This window comes from Urocampus carinirostris, chromosome 3, assembly GCF_059441175.1.
Source record: "Urocampus carinirostris isolate Australia breed hairy pipefish chromosome 3, RoL_Ucar_1.0, whole genome shotgun sequence".
Lineage (NCBI taxonomy): Eukaryota > Metazoa > Chordata > Actinopteri > Syngnathiformes > Syngnathidae > Urocampus > Urocampus carinirostris.
In genome coordinates this window covers 3,393,892-3,418,017 of record NC_142351.1, presented here as the reverse complement: position 1 = coordinate 3,418,017, position 24,126 = coordinate 3,393,892, and the positions used below count along the sequence as shown (strand labels likewise).

General features: G+C 42.2%; 3 protein-coding genes across 3 annotated transcripts; 2 read left to right on the top strand and 1 right to left on the bottom strand.

Annotated features, from left to right (window-relative positions):
* The first annotated feature begins 165 nt into the window (after positions 1-165).
* Positions 166-6,680, top strand: LOC148368352 (uncharacterized). Its single transcript, XM_088330380.1, has 3 exons — positions 166-1,525; positions 2,844-2,936; positions 4,232-6,680. The coding sequence occupies exons 1-3, from the start codon at positions 1,414-1,416 to the stop codon at positions 5,155-5,157; spliced, it is 1,131 nt and encodes a 376-aa protein (XP_088186506.1). The 5' UTR covers positions 166-1,413; the 3' UTR covers positions 5,158-6,680.
* Positions 6,681-8,677: 1,997 nt separating this feature from the next.
* Positions 8,678-14,279, bottom strand: LOC148368351 (uncharacterized). Its single transcript, XM_088330339.1, has 2 exons — positions 14,012-14,279; positions 8,678-10,983 (listed from the first exon to the last, which is right to left on the bottom strand). The coding sequence occupies exons 1-2, from the start codon at positions 14,118-14,120 to the stop codon at positions 9,455-9,457; spliced, it is 1,638 nt and encodes a 545-aa protein (XP_088186465.1). The 5' UTR covers positions 14,121-14,279; the 3' UTR covers positions 8,678-9,454.
* Positions 14,280-15,218: 939 nt separating this feature from the next.
* Positions 15,219-24,126, top strand: LOC148368350 (uncharacterized). Its single transcript, XM_088330374.1, has 3 exons — positions 15,219-15,525; positions 18,535-18,627; positions 20,907-24,126. Exons 1-3 carry the CDS (start codon positions 15,417-15,419, stop codon positions 22,076-22,078), a joined length of 1,374 nt encoding a protein of 457 aa, XP_088186500.1. The 5' UTR covers positions 15,219-15,416; the 3' UTR covers positions 22,079-24,126.

Here is a 24,126-nt window from a genome sequence, read left to right as displayed (position 1 = left end):
TATTACAAATTAAAGAGAATCGTTGTTTAATATTTCCCAGGATGCACAGCCCACTTCTTCTACCCGAAAAACGGAGTTGGTGGCTGCTTCTCTTAGTTGCGAGACCTTGCAATTCAATATTGATCCATATACCTGTATAAGGCGCACAGGATTATAAGGCGGATAGTCAGCTTTTTTTTTTTTTAAAAAATCAGATTTTATGTGCGCCTTCTAGTGCGGAAAGTACGGTATTATAACAATAAGACCTTGGTCCCTAGGGTTGGGGCCTGTTCTCACCAGAGCCCCAAAGCTTGGAGATTCTGTGGTTTTCTCCGTCCCCTTCGTCCGGATGAGAACAATTTCCATTAAGTCCACCGCCAAAAGAGATGGGAAGAGATAGGAACCTTTATTTCTTCATCTTCCTGGTTGGCCATTTTCTGCTTCTCACACACTCCTCCCCTTTTGTTCTCAAAAGTACACAAAAAGGGTTAGTGCAACAACCTCTTTGATGTTTTGGGCAAATAATCCATGTTGGTACGCTATGAAAACAATCCCTGATCATTGAAATGAGTCTATTATCTTCAAACTGGGTTCATTCATCGGTATTGTTAACCTGTTGCATCGTTTCTTCCACCTTTCTAACACTGACTTGTGTCAACAATGTAGAATAGAATTGAATTTCATTGTCATTCTTTGTAACCGTGCACACAGAACGAAATGTCAATACACCTGACCTGTACAGTTAAACTGTAACGAGCCGATGCAGCCACAACCCTTAATGCCGGGCGCCAAGCAGGGAGGCAATGAGCCTTAGGTATGACTCGGCCGAGGCTTGAACCAGCGACCTCCCAGTCTTGGAGCGGGCGCCCTACCATCTAGGCTATCGAGCTGGTGAATGTGCTTGATTCTTTCGTTTGATTCAATTTTCTTTGTCCTGTGAATAACACATAGTTTGTTAAAATCAAACTGCATGCATTATTTGTGGGTCGATGCTATTTTTCTTCTGGACTGATCAATCATTATCTATATATACAAACTACACAATCGATCATTTAAATCTGCAAATGCATTGTGTTTAAAGTTGCATCCTTGGAAACCGAGAGCACCACCTGCTGACCAAATTCGTAACCACCAAATTAGATTCTGAGCCAAATGCGCGAAGTTGCCCCTACCAAGATGGCCGCCACGGAGGCACACGAGTTAGCGGGCTGCTACAGCACACCGACCTCTGTTATTATCTTTGTCCCACAATCCGTTGCGGCGGCGTTTCGAATGTGAAGGTGTTATGGCTGCCGAACAAGAGAATGTCGAGAAAGTCCTGTAGTCGACTTCAAACGACGTAAACTCGACAGAAGTATCACTTTGCGGTCCTTTCCGAATGTCTGTCTTATTTACTCCCGAGTTGGAGCGTTTTTTTGTTTAAACTTGGAGAAAATGTGCTCCAGTGAGGAAGGAGGACCTCTCCAAGAGAAGCTTCGGGGAGCCATAGAGGAGACAGAGCGAGAATGTCGACGTCTGGACGCTGTTTCCCAGCAGCTCGGGGCAGGTCCGACATTTTGGATTCTGCTACTGTGACAATGCTTCCCAAACTTTTGCAGGCTAGCGGAAAAAAAAATCAAAGTAAAAACCAAAAGTGCAGGAAATAAAATTAAGTTTAGCAGCAACTCGTATGAAGTCGCATCAAAACTTCAATAGTTCCTTGATTTCTTTAAAATAAAAAAGAAAAATAAATACCAATATGACTCAAAACAACAAGTGCATCGCAATTTCAACTGTGCAGATTTTACACAACCTCGTGGAAATGTCAGGGTTTGGTTCCTTCAGTCCTTCTTATATCCAAAAGATGCCAGCTTTACCACATGTTCATGTAAGAGTCAATATGGCGGCGCCCCTGTTTGGCTGCGGCTGCATCGGCTCGCAACAGTTTTTTACTCGTCGGCCATAAGATCCAGTCTTCGACTTAGTTTTGACGGCGCACAAAGTCGGCTCGAACTGCAGAATCATATACGATCGCAGTTTTTTTTGCTGGATATGCGATCATCCAGACATCAAGCGCTCGGTGCTACGACCACTCGGGAGTGTTTATTAGCCACGGACTGCTATGTCGACGAGACCCAGCGGCCTACAAAGCAGCGAAGCAGAGTGGCAAGACAGCGGCGTGTACAGTCTTTTGTTGTTGCTGTTTAAATAAACATCTCTCAAGTCAAGTCACCACATCCCTCGTGCCCTGCGTTTGGGACTGTCTGCACCTCGTGATAGGAAATGTTCCAATCTTGCCTTAAGACACACCGAAATTTATTGGCTTCTTAGTAACCTCATACTTTTGTTTCCTCATCCTTGAGGGAGAAGGACAAGTTTAGAAGTTTGACAGGTTCAGGCGTCCTGAGTATTCAGATTGGTACCTGGACCAGATGCATGCTATTGTAGAACCTGCGGCATATTTTTAAATTTTGAGACTGGAAGTTTGATATCTCTATAACTTACCTTACATCTAATGTTGAGGTTGATTGTGTATTATGCACTGAGGCCCTTGCAACAACCAATGCAACCTGCTTAAATGTCTTCAACTCTGGAGAGTGTTATGTTTTCAGATCAGACGTTTTGAACTGGACTAAAATGTAGTTAAAACAAATAAAATAAAACAAACATTTGTTTTAAAATTGCCTCTTATTCGTGTTACTTGTTTGTTTCAAGTATGTGATTTTGTCAACCTTGTCTCAAATTTGACATCTAAAGGCATCCAAAAAGTCTTGAATTTAATTTACCTTAAGCTGGAGGAACCCTGTGGTGTTCTGTGCGTCCCTTTGTGAGATTCTGTGATTAAAGGCGTCACAAATAAATGCGATTTGACTTGTGTGTTGCAGACATCGGTGAAGACCATCTTCCTACTCCGGGGCAGGAACCAGAGTTGCCAGGAACTGTTGACAAGATACTCCGAGTTGTGTTGAACAGAGCAGGTTGGTCGTTTTACTTTCTGCAACGTCCTCGACATTTCGTATTTGGCCGTCGACGTCCACCGTACTTTCCTTTCGAATAAGGTCTGGGCTTCTGTCTTACTCATTCTTCCAAAATACATACAGTGAGGAAAATAAATATTTGAACAGCCTGCTATTTTGCTACATCTCCCAGTTAGAAATCATGGAGGAGTCTGAAATTTTCATCGTGGATCCATGTCCACTCTGACACAGATGAACTAAAAAAAATCCATGATTTTTGAACAAATTAATTGTATGATATAGCGGAAAATAAATATTTGAACACCTGAGAAAATCAGTGTTAATATTTGCTATGGTATCCTTTGTCTGCTATTACAGAGGTCAAACGTTTCCAGTAGTCTTTCACCAGCTTTGCACACACTGTCGGAGCGATTTTGGCCCACTCCTCCACACAGATCTTCTCTAAATCAGTCAGGTTTCTGGGCTGTCACTGAAAAACAGAGTTGGAGCTCCCTCCAAAGATTTTCATTTGGTTTCAGGTCTCGAGACTGGCTGGGCCATGCTAGAACCTTGATATTCTTCTTACCGGAGGCACTCCTTGGTTTTCCTGGCTGTGCGCTTCGGGTCATTGTCGTGTTGGAAGACCCCTCTTCAATGATCTGACTGAGGAGAGGAGGTTGTTCCCAAAAATCTCACAATACATGGCCGCAGTTATCCTCTCTTTAATGCAGTGCACTTGTACTGTCCGATGTGCAGAAAAGCACCCCCAAGCTTTGGAGTAAGGATTGCACTCTTCATTCTTCTGCCTCGAAACACGCTTAGTAGAATTCTGACCAAAAAGTTCTATTTTGGTCTCACCTGACCACAAAACCTCCCATGACTCTTCTGCATCATCCAAATGGTTATATGCAAATTGAAGACAGGCCTTGACATGTGCTGGTTTAAGCAGGGGAACCTTTCGTGCCATGCGTGAGTTCAAATCCTGAAGTCTTAGTGTATTTCCTACATTAACCTTGGAAACGGTGGTCCCAGCTCTTTTCAAGTCATTGACCAACTCCTGTCGTTCAGTTTCGGGCGGATTCATCACCTTTCTTAGAAACATTGAGACCCCACGAGGTGGTCTCTTTCATGGGGTTTCACTCCGAATGAGGTTGACCGTCATGTTTAGCTTCTCCCATTTTCTAACGATTGCTCCAACTTTGGACCTTTTGTCACCAAGCTGCTTGGTAATTGCTCTGTAGCCCATTTGAAACCCTTATGTTACGGCACTGAACGAGTTATGGGCAATACAAATAAATGTGACTTGTGTCTTGCAGACGTCAGCCAAAAATATCTTCCAACTGGGCAACATGAACCAGAGTTGCCTGACGTTAAAATAGAGGAGGAGGAGGAAGACCTGAAGCCTTGTCACATTAAGCAAGAGAAGGAGGATTGGGAGCCTGTTCGCGTTAAACAGGAGGACGATTTTCCAGCGTTGCCAGTGACCGGGGTCCGTTCAATTGTCCAAGATCAAGGTCAACCTGAAGATAAAGGTCGGCAGGAGCCTCTAAGCATCAGCTCCCGTCAACACGTGGGAACGTATGACAACACGTCCCACTCTGCAAAGGCTGAAGGTGGTAACACATGTTCTCAGTGTGGGAAAACCTTTCGACGCAAGTCTTATATGAAGTTGCATATGAAATTCCACACTGGCGAGAAGCCTTTTTCCTGTTCAGTTTGTGGTAAAACATTCACACGGAATGAAAGCTTAAAAATGCACACCAGAACCCACACTGGCGAGAAGCCTTTCGCCTGCTCAGTTTGCGGTAAAAAATTCACCCGAATCAGACCCTTGAAATTACACCAACGAACCCACACTGGCGAGAAGCCTTTTTCTTGCTCAGTTTGTGGTAAAAGATTCACCCAAAATGGAAGCTTAAAAATGCACACCAGAACCCACACTGGCGAGAAGCCTTTCGCCTGCTCAGTTTGCGGTCAAAAATTCACCCGAATCGGACTCTTGAAAATACACCAACGAACTCACACTGGCGAGAAGCCTTTCGCCTGCTCAATTTGTGGTCAGAGATTTACCGTGACTGGAAACTTAAAGACACACATTAGAACCCACACTGGCGAGAAGCCTTTTCCTTGCTCAGTTTGTGGTCAAAAATTCACCCAAAATGTACACTTGAAATCACACCAAAAAACCCACATTCATTCACAGGAAGTGAGCAGACTCTCCAGCTGTATAATAAAGAATTGAAACCCCGAAGTCTTCATATGGATTCAAAAGATTAATTATTCTCATATGTGTCATGTTTCTAGATAAATGATCTATTTCATTGTCTGCATAAAATATTGCCTGTTATCAACAATTATCATTAATAGTGAAAGCTAGAGTTATTGTTGGTGATAGGAATGAGTGGAGAGGTGTCGTAAAAGGGTAGTGGGATGTTTGGGTGCATTCTAAGGGATGGGCAGGGCACCTGTATGATGCGGCAGGGTTAAACCAGTTAAAGCTGTCAAGCCCTGTTGAACAAAAGAGTGTGTTGTGTCACCCTGACCCGAGTGACACGGCAACTTTCTTGTGTTCCGTTTCATCTGGAATGACGTAAGCATGACCAACTTCGGTGCCGAGGTGCCTAACTTGTTTGGGCATTTGGGTTGGCCATGGTCCAAAAATGTTTGTGTGCGTTTTTTGGTATTTTTTCCCATGTATTTTCTTTGTTATTGTATGAGTTTGTCTTGCTGTCGGTCACCCCTCCTGAGGGATATGACCAAGGTAGATAGATGGATAGATTATTATTATAATAATAAGATCGCCAACCTTGGTCGACAGGGTTGTGGTCTGGTCTCACCAGAGCCCCAAAGCTTGGAGAGGCTGTGATTCTCTCGGTCCCTGTCGTCTTGGGATCAAGAGATCGCAGTTCGAATCCCGGCTCCTCTGTGTTACATGTCGAAGTGTCCTTGGGTAAGACACTGAACCCCTAATACCCCCTATAAGCAGGTTAGCGTCTTACATGGCTGCAAGGCTGCTATTGGGAAATGTGGAGCACATTGTAAAGCGCTCTGGGAAATCATTGATTGGAAAAGCGCTATGTAAATGCAGATCATTTCATTTTTGGGGATCAGCTCGGTAGCCTAATTGGTAGGGCGCCCGCTCCGAGACTGGGAGGTTGCTGGTTCAAGCCTCGGCCGAGTCATACCTAAGACTTACAACATTGGTACTCATTGCCTCCCTTCTTGGCGTTCAGCTATGGGTTGGATTTGGAGGTATGCTTACCTAATGACTAAAATGGCTGCGCCCTGTCTGGCTGCGGCTGCATCGATACGCTACATTTTAACTGTATGGGTCAGGTGTATCGACATTTCCTTCTGTGTGCATGGTTACAAAAAATGACAATAAAAGTAAATTCCATTCTATTCTTCTAAATATCTCTGTGAAGTCCACCGCCAAAAGAGATAGGAACCTTTATTTCTTCATCTTTCTGGTTGGCCTTGTGGTGCTTCTCACATACCCCTTCCATGAGGGATTTTTTTGCTTTAGTGCAACAACCTTTTTGGTGTTTTGGCCATATATCCCATGTTGGTACGCTATGAAAACAATCCCTGATCATTGAAATGAGTTTATTATCTTAAAACCGGGTTCATTGATCAGTACTGTTAACATTTCGTCAGCCTTCTCCCTTGCTAACACTGAGTGATTGTGTCAACAATGTGCTTTATTCTTTCGTTTGATCCAATTTCCTTTGTCCTGTGAATAAAACATTGTTAAATAAAATCAAACTGAGTGCGTTATTTGTCGGTCTATATTATTTTTCTTCTGGACTGATCAATCATTATCCATATTTACGAACTACAAAATCGATCAATTAAAGCTGAAAATACTAAAAGTTGGACCCTTCAAGATAAATGCTAGTCACAGGCTATTTCAAATGAATTTGTGTTAGAAACCGAATGCACCACCTGCTGACCGAATTGGTAACCGCCAAATTAGATTCTGAACCAAACAAATATAATTGAAAGCCATATGGTAATGTGTTGTTATTTTGGCTATAAAAAGAGTCAGAAATCACGTTATGAGTGATGACTTTTGCCAGAACCGAAACTTAACAATGCGTTAAGTCAAAACAAAAAAGAAAAGGCACTTGGATTTTCCTGGACCAAAGTGAAGTTGAGACTGGAAAGCACCATGACCACATTGTAAGACAGCATTAAACTAAGTATATATATAACTGCGGTGTCGCCGTCCTACCAAGGATCCACATTCAGGCTAGACTGAATGATGAGGCTTTTATTCCAATTGCTGCAATGAGTGACAGAACATACACGCACCATGTGGTCGGCACTCCCGCTGGTTCTCAACATCGTTAGCAGCACGCTGGAGACTGCTAACAATATCCGGCGTCCAGTCATAAAATCAGAGGCTAAACTAAACCTTACCCCACACCAGTGTAATGACCCTCAATCATGAGCAACACAAGGATGGACAGTCACTCGGTTTATATTTACAAATACAACACATGCTTTCTCTATGCCGTGAGTTCTACCAGACTTGCTATTCACATTAATCTTTTCGGCCAATTGCAGGCTTCGTTTTGTCCTTTTAGCCTATCCGAGCCTCCGAATAACTTTAGCCAATAGGGATCGATTCAACTTTTGATTGACACATCTTTTTCGGGCAATTGCAGGGTTTGTTTTGCTCCTTTAGTCTATCCGAGCCTCCAAAAAACTTTAGCCAATAGTGATCGATTCAAATAATGATTGACACATTGGTTAGCCGATGAAACGCCGGTATATAAATCCCAGGGCACAATCGGACTACTTTACGTTTGGGGGGAAAATCGAGTCGGCGGGTTCTTGCTTTAGTAGCAAGACTTTGCAACTTAATATTGATCCATAAATAAGGCGCATGGTCAGCTTTTGAAAAAAATTAAGACTCTTAGGTGCGCCTTATAGTGTGGAAAATACGGTATTCAATATATATATATATATATATATATATATATATATATATATATAGCACTAGTAAATGGAAGGAGACCAAGAAGAAAGCTGCGATTGACGTGGATGGATGGTGTTATGAGTGCACTGCAGGAAAGAGGTCGAAATCTAGTGGAAGCTAGAGCTCTTGTTGGTGATAGGAAGGAGTGGAGAGGTGTTGTGAAAGGATATTAGGATGTGTTCCAAGGGATGGGCAGGGCATATGATGCAGCAGGGGTAAACCAGCGAAAGCTGCCGGGCCCTGCTGTTGAACAGAAGAGTGTGTTGTTTCACCCTGAGCCGAGTGACATGGCCGCTTTCTCGTGTCCCGTTTCATCCAGAGGGACGAAAGTATGACCAAATTAGGTGCCGAGGTGCCTCACTTGTTTGGGTGTTTGGGCATTTGGGTTGGCCATGGTCTACAAAATTTGGGTGTGTTTTTTTGCTACTTTTTCCCTTTTTTAATTTTCTTTGTTTTTGTATGTTTATCTTGCTGTCGTTCATCCCTCTTGAGGGATATGACCAGCGTAGATAGACAGTTTGTTGTAAAAGGATAGTGGGATGTTTGGACGCGTTCTAATGGGTGGGCAGGGCACCGGTATGATGCAACAGGGGTAAACCAGTGAAATCTCTCGAGCCCAAGGTAGGTAGTTAGGTGGGTAGGTGGGTAGGTAGGTGGGTGGGTGCGTGGTTGGTTGGGTTAGGTAAGTAGGTGGATAGATAGATAGATAGATAGATAACCGTGGTGTCGCCGTCCCACTAAGGATCCACATTCAGACTGGAGCATTTATTGAGGCTTTTATTTCAGTTGCGTCAGCGGCGTGCCGGAGACTGCAATGAGCGACACAACATACACACACCATACAAACATATTTCAGCAGGAATTTCAACAAAAAAGTTATTATTACACTAGATAGATACATAACATTTTGTCCCCATTGCAAGTTCTACGAACATTAAATCATCCAAACTGGAACACACAGAGATAGAGTTTTTTTTTCCTCACCTGAATTAGTTTTTGCAATCTAATACCTGCAAATGAGTGTAGCATGGGTGTCTTAACAGGTGAGACGATAGCTTGAAGCCTTACCTGGTACCATGAAAATTGGTACAAAATTGGATCCCAAATTCATAATTAAATAGTTGATTTTACACATTTATCGATGGGTATGTTTAGTTGTTTCCAAAAGTGGCTATTTGGAGAAGACCGGTTTACAGTTCGAAAACCTCTGCAAATGTGTATTTCATTTCGGACGTTTTTGCTTAGACATTGCAAGAGTCGTAAACGCTTAAAAATATCGTTCCGTTTCCATCCCAATTCTGCATACATGCTCATAAAAATGGTGCGTAAAATATATCACTGGAGGCGTTACAAACACTTATCTCAGGGTTTCATTTGAATACAATTGACACATCTTCATATCAAGTTATGTTCCTATTGACGGCCTTTATGATACTTGGTTGATGAAATGTTTTTAAGCTCCCACTTTCAGTGAATGTTTGACCACAAACCGAGCAGGCAAAAGTCTTTTCTGTAATTTTCAAGTGCCGATATTGATGAATTTTTCACTAAAAAGTCAAACGGTCAAAGGTTTCTCAACAGTGTGGGTTCTAATGTGTTTTTTTAGGTTCCTACTATCAGCAAATCTTTGACCGCAAACTGAGCAGGACAAAGGCTTCTCCCCAGTGTGGGTTAGTGTGTGTAACTTCAAGGTTCTTTTGTGGGAGAATCTTTTATCGCAAACTGAGCACGAAAAAGGCTTTTCACCAGTGTGGGTTCTAATATGTCTTTTTAGGCTCCGACTATCAGCGAATCTTTGCCCGCAAACTGAGCAGGAAAAAGGCTTCTCCCCAGTGTGGGTTAGTGTGTGTTTTTTAAGGTTCCCATTCAGTGTGAATCGTATTCCACAAATTGAGCAGGCAAAAGGCTTGTCACCAGTGTGGATTTTTTGGTGTGATTTTAAACTCCCATTCTGTGAGAATCGCTTTCCACAAATTGAGCAGGCAAAAGGCTTGTCACCAGTGTGGGTTAGTTGGTGTAATTTCACGTGTCCACTTTGGGAGAATTTTTTACCACAAACTGAGCAAGAAAAAAGCTTCTCGCCAGTGTGGGTTCTAATGTGTATTTTTAACTTCCCACTTGTAGTGAATCTTTTATCACAAACTGAGCAGGAAAAAGGCTTCTCGCCAGTGTGGGTTCTAGTGTGTATTTTTAATTTCCCACTTGTAGTGAATCTTTTATCACAAACTGAGCAAGAAAAAGGCTTCTCCCCAGTGTGCGTTAGAGTGTGTCGTTTTAAGGTTCGTCTCATGGTAAATCTTAGACCACAAACTGAGCAGGCAAAAGGCTCCTCCCCAGTGTGGGTTAGTTGGTGTGATTTCAAGCGTTCATTTCGGTTGAATGTTTTACCACAAACTGAGCAGGCAAAAGGCTTCTCGCCAGCGTGGGTTAGTTGGTGGGATTTCAAGTGTCCATTTCGGGAAAATTTTTGACCACACACCGAGCAAGAAAAAAGCTTCTCGCCAGTGTGCGTCAGAGTGTGTCGTTTTAAGGCATGACATGTGGTTAATCTTAGACCACAAACTGAGCAGGCGAAAGGCTTCTCGCCACTGTGGGATCCAATGTGTCTCTTTAAGTTTCCACTTGTAGTGAATATTTTATCGCAAACTGAGCAGGAAAAAAACTTCTCGCCAGCGTGGAATTTCATATGCGACTTCATATGAGACTTGTTTCCAATCGTTTTCCCACACTGAGAAGATGTGTTACCACCTTCCGACTGCGAGTCGGTTTCAGCGTTTGCGGAGTGGGACGTGTCGTCGTCTTCCGATTTCACGTGTTGACGGGAGCTGATGTTTAGAGGCTCCCGCCAACCATTATGTTCAGGTTGACCCTGATATTCAGGTTGACCTTGATCTTCGACGGTTGAACGGACCCCGGTCACTAGCAAGACTGGAGAATCGTCCTCCTCTTTAACGCCAACAGGCTCCCCATCCTCTGTCTCTTGCTTAATGTGATAAGGCTTCAGATCTTCCTCCTCCTCCTCAATTTTAACGGCAGACAACTCTGGTTCCTGCCGTGCAGTAGGAAAATATTTTTGGCTTACGTCTGCAAGACACAAGTCACATTTATTTGTATTGCCCTCAACTCGTTCAGTGCCATAACATATTAGTACGTTTTCAGAAGCATTGTCCCCGAGTGCCAAAATGTAAAAAGATTCTAAAGGCTTAGGTCCTGCTGATGAGTAAGTATTAGGCCTCTGAGAATTAAATCATCACTAGATGGTAGGAGTAGCTTTGACCAGATTCCTTTGTAGACACTTAGTGCCGCGTTTTGTTCCTGTATTCGCCGTGTTACTTTGTATGGCTTTGATTAGAAAAGCAAAGATATAAGTACATACTGTTAACGGGTCACATCTTTAGTCCATCTAAAAAAAATGACCCATGGCCTTTTGTTGGGATAACGTATCATAGGGACCTGCGATCACCATGACGACCTGAATCACGTGATCACGTCACCCGAGACATCAGGGACTGAGAATTCTTGCAAAGTTATGCATACGTTTAGTGTTCTTGCAATCAAATGTTATTTGTGTTTATGGAAAGTATTGTTTAGATATTTTAGGTATTGAAATATATATATCGAAAGATATTAAAAAAAGCACAGAAGCAAAACTTCTGCTTGAAATGCATCGTTTTGCAAGGAGCCATTTTTCTCAGTAGTTTTCCGGGAAACAAGTATTTTCAAAAAACATGGCAACGTGAATGGTTGATTGTGGTTAATCCCTGTGGTAAAAAGTTGACGTCCTGGATGTCTACAGGCTTTTCCACAAGTCTCTCACATTCATTTTTTAGTTTTTTGAAGAACAAGAAGAGCGGAAGATAAATTGGTCAGTTATGCGATTTCAATGTATAACCATGTTGTGTAATTTGGACTCGAGTAAAACTACAGCTGTGATGGATATAAAAAAAAAATTGTGCGAGTTATCAAGCTTGGTGTGGCACACTGATTTTCAAGGACATTTGAAAGTGGCACGCCACACCAAAAAGGTTGTCAAGTAAGGTCACATTTATTTATGTAGCTCTTAATCACAAAAAAATGTCTCAAAGGACTGCACAACCTAAACCTAACTCTAGCTGTAACTAGCCCCAATCCTATTCTGACCACTTAATTCCATTTGAGACCCTAACAAGGAGCCTAAGCCTTAGTTTTTCTAGCCCTGGCCTCAATCCTATTTTGGAACCTTAAAATAAGTTTAAAACCCTGATTTGAAGCCCAAATCTTATTCCGGAACCTAACCTGTTATGCAGATAAATGTTCCCGTGGCGAGATTTGCATCTTGTAGCTACTATAACCACTTTGAACTCGTTTTATCTCATTTTTCGGGAATGTCATGGCAAACAGATATTTCCATAATGATCCATACCGTTGGAATTTAATACGGTGAAATTGTGAATGTGTTCAATGGCCGTGTTGATAAAAACTGTTCAAACCTCATGTTGTTATAATAGAATATAATGAAATTGTGAATGTGTTTAATTGCTAATAAAAGTGTCAATAAAATTGTTCAAACCAAAAAATAACCAAAACCACTTTGTCTTGCATTTGTTGGGAATGTGATACAACTTAAACCATTCCCTTTGGTAAGACACTGGACCCTTACTGCCCCCAATAAGCAGGTTAGCGCCTGATATGGCTGCATGGGCGCTATTGGGAAATGTGAAGCACACTGTAAAGCGCTTTGGGAAGTCTTGACTTGAAAAGCGCTATAGAAATGCAGATCATTTCATTCCGTATTTGTATTTGATGTGAGTGTAATCCAGGGGTCGGTAACCTTTTTGACTCAAAGAGCCATAAAAGGAAAATATATTTTATTTTGGTAAAGGGCCACACCATATTATGAGACAAATTGACTCAATTGCTAAACCCGCGCCCCAGACAATAGCTTAGTCTTCAGCATATTTATTTTTGATGATTTAATAAAAATGATGAAAAGAGAATAATGCCAGAGCCCGTGTCCCAAAATCAACAAACATACCACTTTAAACTTGTCTCTTTCTTGCAATGACTCAAAATCGGTGAAACTCATTTTGACCCTTTTTTTCATACATATTGGTTTCAAAACCAGATGCAAGCAGTTATTTTGTAAAAACGTCACAACATTCTGCAAACAGGGAACCTGATGTGCTTACGTTTTGCGCAGACAGCGTAGGGCGAGAGATGGGAGGGAGTCCTTGCACTTTTTGCATAGCTCCACCCATCTCTCCCACTCACCCAATCAAATAACTAAGTTCTCTTCCCGGTGTTTTAGTGTATTTACAGTTTGTTCTGTGGATTCATCATAAGGTATCTGAACACTGAACACAGATTATACAGTGAGCTTTTATATAAAGGATTCTTTAGCGAGTGTTTTTTTTTTGGGTGTCACACCTTAACTGTAAATTGTAGCAAAAAACGTGCCCTATATATTCTGTGCAGTACTGCTTTGAAATTCAGCTTAGGTTTGGCTTTGCGTGTATCTGAACAGGCTTATTGGCTCAAGTTTTGAACGAGATGGAGAAAATTTGCATGCAATCAAATTTGTCTCTGAGCCACAGGTACTCATAAAGAGCCACTTATGGCTCGCGAGACTTAGGTTCCTGACCCCTGATGTAATCAAACGGTAATGCGCACCGTATATAAATCACTTTTGATCAGGTAACATAAACGTCTCCCGTTTATCTGTTGATGATTTGACAGTTCATTTCGACATAATAAGCTTTATGGTAGCGAGCATAACAGTTTCAAAACGAGCAATTTGAGTCGAAAAAGGCAAAATAAACACGTTACCTGCTCAAAAGTGGTTTATATACGGTGTGCATTACTGTTCGATTACATTCGCAACAAATACAAAGACTGAAATGGTTTCAGTTGTATTAAATTTCCAACAAATGCAAGACGAAGTGGTTTTGGTTATTTGTTCGCAATTACATTCCCGAAAAGTGAGGTAAAATTGAGATAAAACGAGGTAAAGGTGGTTATAGTAGCGAGGGGATGCAAATCTCGGCAGGGACGCATTTCTCGGCATAACACCGGCCACCACTCACTGGTAACGCCCCTGATGCCAAGTATGTAGCAGAAGCGAAAAATGACGGACCTGCCCCGAGCTGCTTGGAAACAGCGTCCGGTAGTCGACGTTCTCGCTCTGTCTCCTCTTTGACTCCCCGAAGCTTCTCTTGAAAAGGTCCTTCCCAACTGGAGCACATTTTATCCAGTTTTCAACGAAAAACGCTCCAACTCGGGAGTAAAAAGAACAAACCTTCGAAAAAGACCGCAAAGTGATACTTCTGTCGAGTTTACGTCGTTTTAAGTCGACTACAGGACTTTCTCGGCATTCTCTTGTTTGGCAGCCATGACACCTTCAACTTCGAAACCAAGCCGCAATGAATTGTGGGACAAAGATACAAACAGACGACTGTATTGGTCGTCAGCCCACTAACTAGCGTGCCTACGAGGCGCGGCCATGTTCGCACAATGGCTGGACATTGAAAAGAAAATCACAACCTGCTCATTTTATTCATATTTTCCCTTTTTTTTTCAAATTTTCATTTCAATAGTTTTGACAGAGGATATTTTTATGGAGAGCAAGAATTTTTAATTCAATTTATGTTTAAGTTTGTCTATTCTGGAATAATATTCCTGAACGTTTTAAATTCATATTTATTTATTTCTTTTAAAAGGAAAGTGTATTACATATCTATCTTGTTCATCCCACGACCAAAGGTGTGGTTTGAGTTCTGGCCCTCTGTATAATTGAGTTTGAAACCCCTGAACTATACGGACACTTCAGTACACTTCACATGACCAATTTCTTTTAACTTTGTGTTTTTTGTTTGTTTGGTTTTTTATACATAGATGATTTTTTTGCTAGTCATTTGTGTATATAATGGTAATTCATTTACCTCGATTTGGAAAAAACAAAAAAAAATGTTAAAAAAAGGTTACGCCAGTTTTTCGCAGTCTCAAGATGTCCTCCTAACACTGATTTTGAATTTGAAATAGGTCTTTAATATACAGTGTTAAAATGTAACTTCTATAATTGTTTATAAATGGTTGTTTTAATAACGTAAGTTTTTTCAACGAATACTTTTTCAGTTTCTTAAATGTTTTCAATCTAATTTGCCGTACTGTTGATAACAACAAGTTACCCACATACAAATCAGTCTTAAAATGAGCAGGTTGTGATGTATTTTCAAAGTCCATTGCGCGAAGTTGCCCCGAACAACATGGCCGCCTCCTGGGCACGCTAGTTAGTGGGCTGCTAGAGCACACCGACCTATCCAATCGTCTATATCTGTGTCCCACAATCCATTGCGGCGGTGTTCCGAAGGAGAAGGTGTCATGGCTGCCGAACAAGAGAATGTCGAGAAAGCCCTCTAGTCCACTTCAAAAGACGTAAACTCGGCAGAAGTATCACTTTGCGGTCCTCTTCGAAGGTTTGTCCTTTCAACTACCGAGTTGGAGCGACACATCGTGGCGTTTTTTGTTCAGACTTGGAGAAAATGTGCTCCAGTGCTGAAGGATCTTTTCAAGAGAATCTCCGGGGAACCAAAGAGGAGACCGAGCGAGAACGTCGAGGGCCGGACCCTGTTTCCAAGCAGCTCGGCGCAGGTCCGTCATTTTCCCTTCCGCTACAGTGACCATGCTTCCCAAACTTTTGCAGGCTGGCCCAAAAATTCCACTATTCAAAAGAAAGAAAGAATAGTGGTTTTAAATACAGTTCTCTCAGCCTTTGACTATAAATGACTCATTTTTCACCTAGGGCAAACCCTAAAAGTGCAGGAGATGAAATGAGGATCTCGAGTGACTCGTATAAAGTAACATGAAAACTTCAATGGCTCCCTGAAAAATTTCACTCAAACTAAAAAGCAAAAGTGCTCGAATTAAAATGAAGTTAAGCCGCAACTCGTATAAGGTCGCATCAAAACTTCAATGGTTCCCTGATTTATTTACGTTACTTTTCATACCTACATGACTTAAACCCAAAAGTGCATTGCAATTTCAACCGGGTGGATTTTACACAACCATGTGGAAATGTCAGGGTTTGGTGCCTTCAGTCCTTCTTATATCCAAAAGATGGCAGCTTTACCACGTGTTCCAGCCCCCGACACTTCTTGCAATTAGACAATCAATAACCCAGGCTCCCACCTCATTTTGCTGAACCGTTTCTATTCCCGCTGACTTTCACTCACCAAGACATCAAGCTTCGCCTCCCACAACTTCCTCTTTCAATTGCCTTCACGTTATAGTTTCTCCACTTCAGGACTTGCCACGAATCTCCAACATCCTCTTAAGGGTATTCCAAAGTCTCCTTTTCAAAATTCTCTCCTTCCCAAGAACTTCCCTCTCAAGTTTTCCCTCCTTGTCCCAAGACCTGCCAATTTTAGCGTTTTCTTAAAGGTATTACCAGGTTACCTATTTTCAAGGTTCTCGCCACCCAAAGATCTCCTCTCAAGTTTCCCTCTCAAGATCTCCTCCTTTACTACCCAAGTCCCACACCCCCTTTTCGCCGGTACAGTCTTTTGTTGTTGCTGTTTAAATAAACGTCTCTCAAGTCAGGTTTGGGACTGTCCGACACCTTTTGACAGGAAATGTTCCAATCTCGACTTGAGACACACTCATATTTAATAGCTTATGAGTAACCTCATACTTTTTGTTTCCTCGTCCTTGAGGGAGAAGGACGAGCTTAGAAGTTTGCAAGGTTCAGGCGTTCTGACTGCAGTGGAACCTCGGTTCTCAACCATAATCCGTTCCAGAACCTTGTTCGAAAAATGATTTGTTCGATCATGACTTGACTTGACATTAAAAATAATGTAAATCGTTTTATTCCGTTCCAACACCGTGAATGTTTACCATGGGCGTAAACATAAAGCTAACCCAGGCTAATCGTACGCTATCGTAGTCTTCCGTACGAAAGATTACGTTAACATGTACGTGTAAAAATTTAAAAAAAGGATGAAGAAAAGAATAATGAATGATTTTTTTACCTTTGTGGTGGTCAGTAGAAGGCGCAGGTGGACGGTGGGGAGAGGATCAGAGACTCGCACACCTCCTTCATATTTTGCTATTACTTCTTTCTTAAATGCAATAGTTGTACGCACTACTTTTCTTTTTTCACCTGTAGCAACTTTGCTGCTTGCACCGACTTTCTTCGGAGGCATAATTAGGGGCTTAAACACTTCCTACACCTATATTAAAAGCGAAAGCAAAACGAAGCACGTCCGCACGCGATAACAGTCCGTCACAAAAAGAGCAATCTACGCCCGTACGCCCCTCAGCATGGCGCCCGAGCGTACGCACTTACGCATTACCCGCGTTCAAACTCCAATTTTTTGACCAAACAGCGAAGCAAGAATTTCTCGAAATTTTTGGTCGGACTCCGATTTGATCCAACTGAGAGGCGTTTGAAAGCCGAGGTTCCACTGTATTCAGATTGGCAGCTGGACCAGATGCCAACTACTGTAGAACCTGCTGCATCTTTTGAAATTTTGAGACAGGAAGCTTGATCTCTCCATCTCTTACTCTATATTTAATGTTGAGGTTGACCGTGTATTAGATAGATAGATAGATATATACTTTATTCATCCCCGTAGGGAAATTCACACTTCCAGCAGTCTACCCCGTTGTTTATTAACAGATTAACATGACGCCCGTGGGTGCTTGTAGCGGAGCGGATGACGTCACGCCAGTCCAAAAGTTCGACATTCCTGCGGCAGATGGAAATCTTTTCTTTGTGAAAAATCCAGGATACACCACCTCGTGTTAGCAAGTCCACCTCCTCTCCGATTCCCCCCGGCTTTCGTGTGTCTGTTCAGCGACGTTGAAGCCGGATTTCTCCAGGTGGCTCCGGGTGGCTACACGTTAGCGTCCGGAATGCTAAACGTGAGCCACGTTTCCGCAAAACACAGCAACTGCGCTCCCTGTGCGCTTCGATGTTTTCAAAAACCACTCGATGATCTTATTTGGTCGTGAGTTCGCATTTACCATGATTGCGGATGGTACCGAAGACTTATAACGCCGCTAGCCGCTTCGCTAGCTCCGGCTGTCCTTTCACCATGGGCCCCTTCATCACGCCGGTACTAGAATTCCTCAGGGCAAGGAGTTGAAATACACACATTTATTGTGCGCTAAAACCCATGTCCATAGGATAGAAGTAATCCACAGTGTAGTTGTCAAAACGGGAAGAAAAAACACCGAAGATAGGAGCAGACAATAAAACAATTGGGCAGCTGCTGGAAAAGGCAGCAGCTCTTGGCAGCGCCGCTCTATTAAAGGATGCACTGAGGCCCTTGCAACACCCATTGCAACCTGCTTAAATGTCTTAAACTCTGGAGAGTGCTATGTTTTTCAGATCAAACCTTTTCAACTGGACCAAAATGTAATTTAAAAAAAAAATTTTTGTTTAAAATGTTCTTGTATTCATGTCGTGTTTTTTTTTTGTCTGTTTCAATCGTGTGTTTTGTGAACTTTTTCTTAATTTTGACATCCAAAGTCATTCAAAAAGTCTTGAATTGAACTTGCCTTAAGCTGTAGGAACCTTGTGGTCTTCTCTGCGTCCCTTTTTGAGTTTCTGTGAGTAAAGGCGTCACAAATAAATGCGATTTGACTTGTGTGTTGCAGACATGGGTGAAGAATATCTTCCTACTGCGTGGCAGGAACCAGAGTTGCCAGGAACTGTTTACAAGATACTCCGAATTGTGTTGAACAGAGCAGGTTGGCTGTTATACTTTCTGCAATACGAGATATTTGGCCGTCGACGTCCACCGTACTTTCCTTTCAAATAAGTTTCAGGCTTCTGTCTCGCTCATTCTATCAAGATACATAAAGTGGAAAAAAATAAATATTTGAACAGCCTGCTATTTTGCTACATCTCCCACTTAGAATTCATGGAGGCGTCTGAAATTTTCATCGTGGATCCATGTCCACGCTGTCACAGATAAACTAAATAGAAAAATTCAGAAATCACAATGCATTATTTTTTTTAACAATTTATTTGTGTGATATAGCTGAAGATAAGTATTTTAACACCTGAGAAAATGAATGTCAATATTTGGTACGGTAGCCTTTGTCTGCTATTACAGAGGTCAAACGTTTCCTGTGGTCTTTTACCAGGCTTGCACACACTGCTGGAGATTTTTTGGCCCACTCCTCCACACAGATCTTCTCTAGATCAGTCAGGTTTCTGGGCTGTCACTGAAAAACACAGAGTTGGAGCTCCCTCCAAAGATTTTCGTTTGGATTCATGTTTGGAGACTGGCTGGGCCATGCTAGAACCTTGATATGCTGCTTATGGAGCCACTCCTTGGTTTTCCTGGCTGTGTGCTTCGGGTCATTGTCGTGTCGGAAGATCCAGCCACGACCCATCTTCAATTGGCTGACTGAGGAAAGGAGGTTGTTCCCCAAAATCTCACAATATACGGCCCCAGTCATCCTCTCTTTAATGCAGTGTACTTGTCCTGTCCCATGTGCAGAAAAACACCCTCAAAGCACCCCCATGCTTCGGAGTAAGGATTGCACTCTTCATTGTTCTTCTTCCGAACACGCTTGGTAGAATTATGACCAAAAAGTTCAATTTTGGTCTCACCTGACCACAAAATCTTTTCCCACGACTCCTCCGTATCATCCAATTGGTCATATGCAAACTGAAGACGGGCCTCGACATATGCTGGTTTAAGCAGAGGAACCTTTTGTGCCATGTGTGATATCAAATCATGACGTCTTAGTGTATTTCCTACAGTAACCTTGGAAACGGTGGTCCCAACTCTTTTCAGGTCAACTCCTGTCGTGTAGTACTGGGCGGATTCCTCACCTTTTTTATTTATAAAATTCATATTAATTTCAAATAATTTTTTTTTAAACCCAGGAGGGACCAATTAAACCCCAGCAGACAGCCAGAGACTTCCTATGGAATAGAAAAACTCGGATGTCGGTTGTGTGTTTTCTAGTGTTGCCCTTGCATCATCCATTTTGGCCTGGTCGAGGAGATGGATGACCTCACGTGTGACTCATTCTCAAGGTTTCTTCATTCTCCTCATGCTGGGATTTTTTTTTCCTTGCCCTCGCGTAGGTTTCAGATCATGGGATGTTGTCGTGGTGGTTTTTGCAGCCCTCTGCGAGTGTTTCTGAGTAGTGCCAGACGTTTCTCTCAAATGGGAAGTGCCGATGGCAGCCGATGTTGGCCAAATTGACTCATTTTTGATAGCCTACAGAAAATCTAGCTCTGTAGCTAAACAGGAATAGGGCACACCAAAAGAAAGCTTTAACAGTCATCTTTCATGAGACAACAGTTGATTTAGTCGATTTGATGACATTGCCATGTTTTTTGAAAATACTTGTTTCCCGGAAAACTTCTAAAAAAAATGGCTCCTTGCAAAACGATGCATTTCAAGCAGAAGTTTCGCCTCGGTGCTTTTTTTTTTACATCTATATTTTCGATACCTTGAATACCTAAACCATACTTTAAACACATTTTTCGCTGCTGCGACATAAACACAAGGGCATTTTGCTTGAAAAATAACATTTGATTGAGAGAACATGAAACTTATGCATGAACTTTGCAAAAATTCTCAGCCCCTGATGTCTCGGGTGCCGGATCACATGATTCAGGTCGTCATGGTGATCGCAGGGTCCTAGGATACGTAATCCCAACGAAGGCCCTTGGTCATTTTTTAGAAAGAATAAAGATTTGAAGCGTTAACAGTCTGTACTTATATATTTGCTTTTCTCGTCACTGCTGTACAAAGTAATACGGCAAATACAGGAACAAAACGCGGCACTAAGTGTCTACAAAGGAATCTGGTCAAAGCTACTCCTACCATCTAGTGATGATTTCATTCCCAGAGGCCTAATACTTACTGATCAGCAGCGCCGCAGCCGTTAGAATTGTTTTTACCTTTTGGCACTCAGAAACACTGCTTATGAAAACGTACTGATATGTTATGGCACTGAACGAGTTTAGGGCAATACAAATAAATGTGACTTGTGTCTTGCAGACGTCAGCCCAAAATATCTTCCGACTGCGCGACAGGAACCGGAGTTGCCTGGCCTTAAAATTGAGGAGAAGGAGGAAGATCTGAAGCCTTATCACGTTAGGCAAGAGACAGAGGATGGGGAGCCTGTTCGCGTTAAAGAGGAGGATGATTTTCCAGTCTTGCTCGTGACCAGGGTCCGTTCAACTGTCGAAAATCAAGGTCAACCTGAAGATCAAGGACAACCTGAAAATAACAGTTGGCAGGAGCCTCTAAGTACCAGCTCCCGTCAACACGTAGAAACGGATGACGGCGACACGTCCCACTCCGCAAACGCTGAAGGTGGTAACACATGTTCTCAGTGTGGGAAAACGTTTCGAAGCAAGTCTTATATAAAGTTGCATATGAACATCCACACTGGGAGGAAGCCTTTTGCCTGCTCAGTTTGTGGTAAAAGATTCACCCGAAATGGACACTTAAAATCACACGAACTAACCCACACTTGCAATAAGCCTTTTTCTTGTTCAATTTGTGGAAAACGATTCTCATATAATTGTAACTTACAATCACACCAAAGAACCCACACTGGCGAGAAGCCTTTTTCCTGTTCAGTTTGTGGTCAAAGATTCACTGACAGTGGGAACTTAAAAAGACACACCAGAACCCACACTGGCGAGAAGCCTTTTGCCTGCTCAGTTTGCGGTCAAAAATTCACCCAAAACGGTCACTTTAAATTACACCAACAAACCCACACTGGCGAGAAGCCTTTCTCTTGTTCAATTTGTGGAAAGCGATTCTCACTGAAAGAGAGCTTTAAATCACATCAAAAAACCCACATTGGCGAGAAGCCTTTTTCTTGTTCAGTTTGCGGTCAAAGATTCATCCAAAATGGACAACTGAAATCACACCAACGAACCCACACTGGCGAGAAGCCTTTCTCCTGCTCGATTTGTGGTCTGAAATTCACTGTAAAATCAAGCTTAAAACTCCACATAAGAACCCACAATGGCGAAAAGCCTTTTTCCTGCTCAGTTTGTGGTAAAAGTTTCACCCGACTTGGACACCTGAAATTACACCAACAAACCCACACTGGCAAGAAGCCGTTTTCTTGTTCAGTTTGTGGTAAAACATTCAAACAGAAAGGAGGCTTAAAAATGCACACCAGAACCCACACTGGCGAGAAGCCTTTTTCTTGATCAGTTTGCGGTCAAAGATTTACCCGAAATGGACAACTGAAATTACACCAACAAACCCACACTGGCGAGAAGCCTTTCACCTGCTCAGTTTGTGGTCAGAGTTTTATCCTTAGTGGAATTTTAAAGACACACATTAGAACCCACACTGGGGAAAAGCCTTTTTCCTGCTCAATTTGTGGTCAAAGATTCACCCAAAATGGAAACTTGAAAAAACACCAAGTAATCCACTCTCGATAAAACGCTTTCCCCTGCTCAATTTGTGGAAAACGATTCAGCCAGAGTAGAATCCTAAAAAAACACACACTAACTCACAGTGGCTAGAAGCCTTTTTCCTGCTCAGTTTGCGGTAAAAAATTCAACCGAAATGAAAATTTGAAATTACACCAACTAATCCACACTGGCGAGAAGCCTTTTGCCTGCTTAATTTGAGGAGAACGATTTTCTCATAAAAGGGACTTAAAAACACACACACACACTAACCAAAACTGGCGAGATGCCTTTTTCTTGCTCATTTTGCAGTTTAAAATTCACCCAAAATAGACACTTGAAATTACACCAACTTACCCACACTGGCGAGAAGGCTTTTGCCTGCTCAGTTTGCGGTTGAAGATTCAGCCAGAGTGGGGGTTTGAATGTACACACTAGAACCCACACTGGCGAGAAGCCTTTCTCCTGCTCAACTCGTGGAAAATGATTATCACAGAACGGGAGCTTAAGATCACACCGAAAAAAACACAGTGGCGAGGAACCTTTCGCCTGCTCAGTTTGCGGTAAAAAATTAACCCGAAACAGACACTTGAAATTACACCAACGAACCCACACTGGCGAGAAGCCTTTCGCCTGCTCAATTTGTGGTCAGAGTTTTACCTTAAGTGGAAACTTAAAGACACACATTAAAACCCACACTGGCGAGAAGCCTTTTTCTTGCTCAGTTTGTGGTAAAATAATTCAACCAAAATGGACAATTGAAATCACACCAAAAAAACCCACATTCATTCACAGGAAGTGAGCAGACTCTCCAGCTGTATAATAAAGATTTAAAACCCCAAAGTCTTCATAGAGATGCAAAAGATTAATTAATCTCATATGTGTCATGTTTCTTAATAGATCATCGATATCATTGTCTGTCTGCATAAAATATTGCCTTTTATCAACAATTATCACTATTAGTGAAAGCTAGAGCTATTGTTGGTGATAGGAATGAGTGGAGAGGTGTCGTAATAGGGTAGTGGGATGTTTGGGTGCATTCTAAGGGATGGGCAGGGCACCTGTATGATGCGGCAAGGTTAAACCAATGAAGGCTGTCGGGCCCTGTTTAACTAAAGAGTGTGTTGTTTCACCCTTACCCGAGTGACACGGCCGCTTTCTTGTGTCCCATTTTATCTGGACGGACGAAAGCATGACCAAATTCGGTGCCGGGGTGCCTTACTTGTTTGTGTATTTGGGTTGGCCATGGTCCAAAAATGTTTGTGTGCGTTATTTGCTATATATTCCCTTTTATTTTCTTTGTTATTGTATGAGTTTGTCTTGCTGTCGGTCACCCCTCCTGGGGGATATGACCAAGGTAGACAGATAGATAGATCATTATTATAATAACAAGATCGCCAACCTAGAGCCCCAAAGCTTGGAGAGCCTGTGGTTCTCTCCGTCCCTGTCGTCCGGATGAGAAATATCCTCGTGAAGTCCACCCCCAAAAGAGATAGGAACCTTTATTTCTTTATCTTTCTGGTTGGCTATGTGCTGCTTCACATACCCCTTCCATGAGGGTTTTTTGTTCTCAAAAGCACACAGAAAGGGTTAGTGCAACAACCTCTTTTGTGTTTTGGGCAAATAACCCATTTTGGTACGCTATGAAAAGAATCCCTGATCATTGAAATGAGTTTATTATCTTAAAACCGGGTTCATTGATCAGTACTGTTAACATGTTGCATAATTTCTTCAGCCTTCTCCCTTGCTATCACTGAATGCTTATGTCAACAATGTGCTTTATTCTTTCGTTCGATACATTTTTTTGCCATGTGAATAAAATGTATTGTGTTGAAATGAAA

Coding starts and splice junctions, on each gene's coding strand:
- LOC148368352 (XM_088330380.1), top strand. CDS start 1,414: ATGTGCTCCAGTGAGGAAGGAGGACCTCTCCAAGAGAAGCTTCGGGGA. Junction 1,526..2,843: donor TTCCCAGCAGCTCGGGGCAG/GTCCGACATTTT, acceptor TGTGTGTTGCAG/ACATCGGTGAAGACCATCTT. Junction 2,937..4,231: donor AGTTGTGTTGAACAGAGCAG/GTTGGTCGTTTT, acceptor TGTGTCTTGCAG/ACGTCAGCCAAAAATATCTT.
- LOC148368351 (XM_088330339.1), bottom strand. CDS start 14,120: ATGTGCTCCAGTTGGGAAGGACCTTTTCAAGAGAAGCTTCGGGGAGTC. Junction 10,984..14,011: donor TTCCAAGCAGCTCGGGGCAG/GTCCGTCATTTT, acceptor TGTGTCTTGCAG/ACGTAAGCCAAAAATATTTT.
- LOC148368350 (XM_088330374.1), top strand. CDS start 15,417: ATGTGCTCCAGTGCTGAAGGATCTTTTCAAGAGAATCTCCGGGGAACC. Junction 15,526..18,534: donor TTCCAAGCAGCTCGGCGCAG/GTCCGTCATTTT, acceptor TGTGTGTTGCAG/ACATGGGTGAAGAATATCTT. Junction 18,628..20,906: donor AATTGTGTTGAACAGAGCAG/GTTGGCTGTTAT, acceptor TGTGTCTTGCAG/ACGTCAGCCCAAAATATCTT.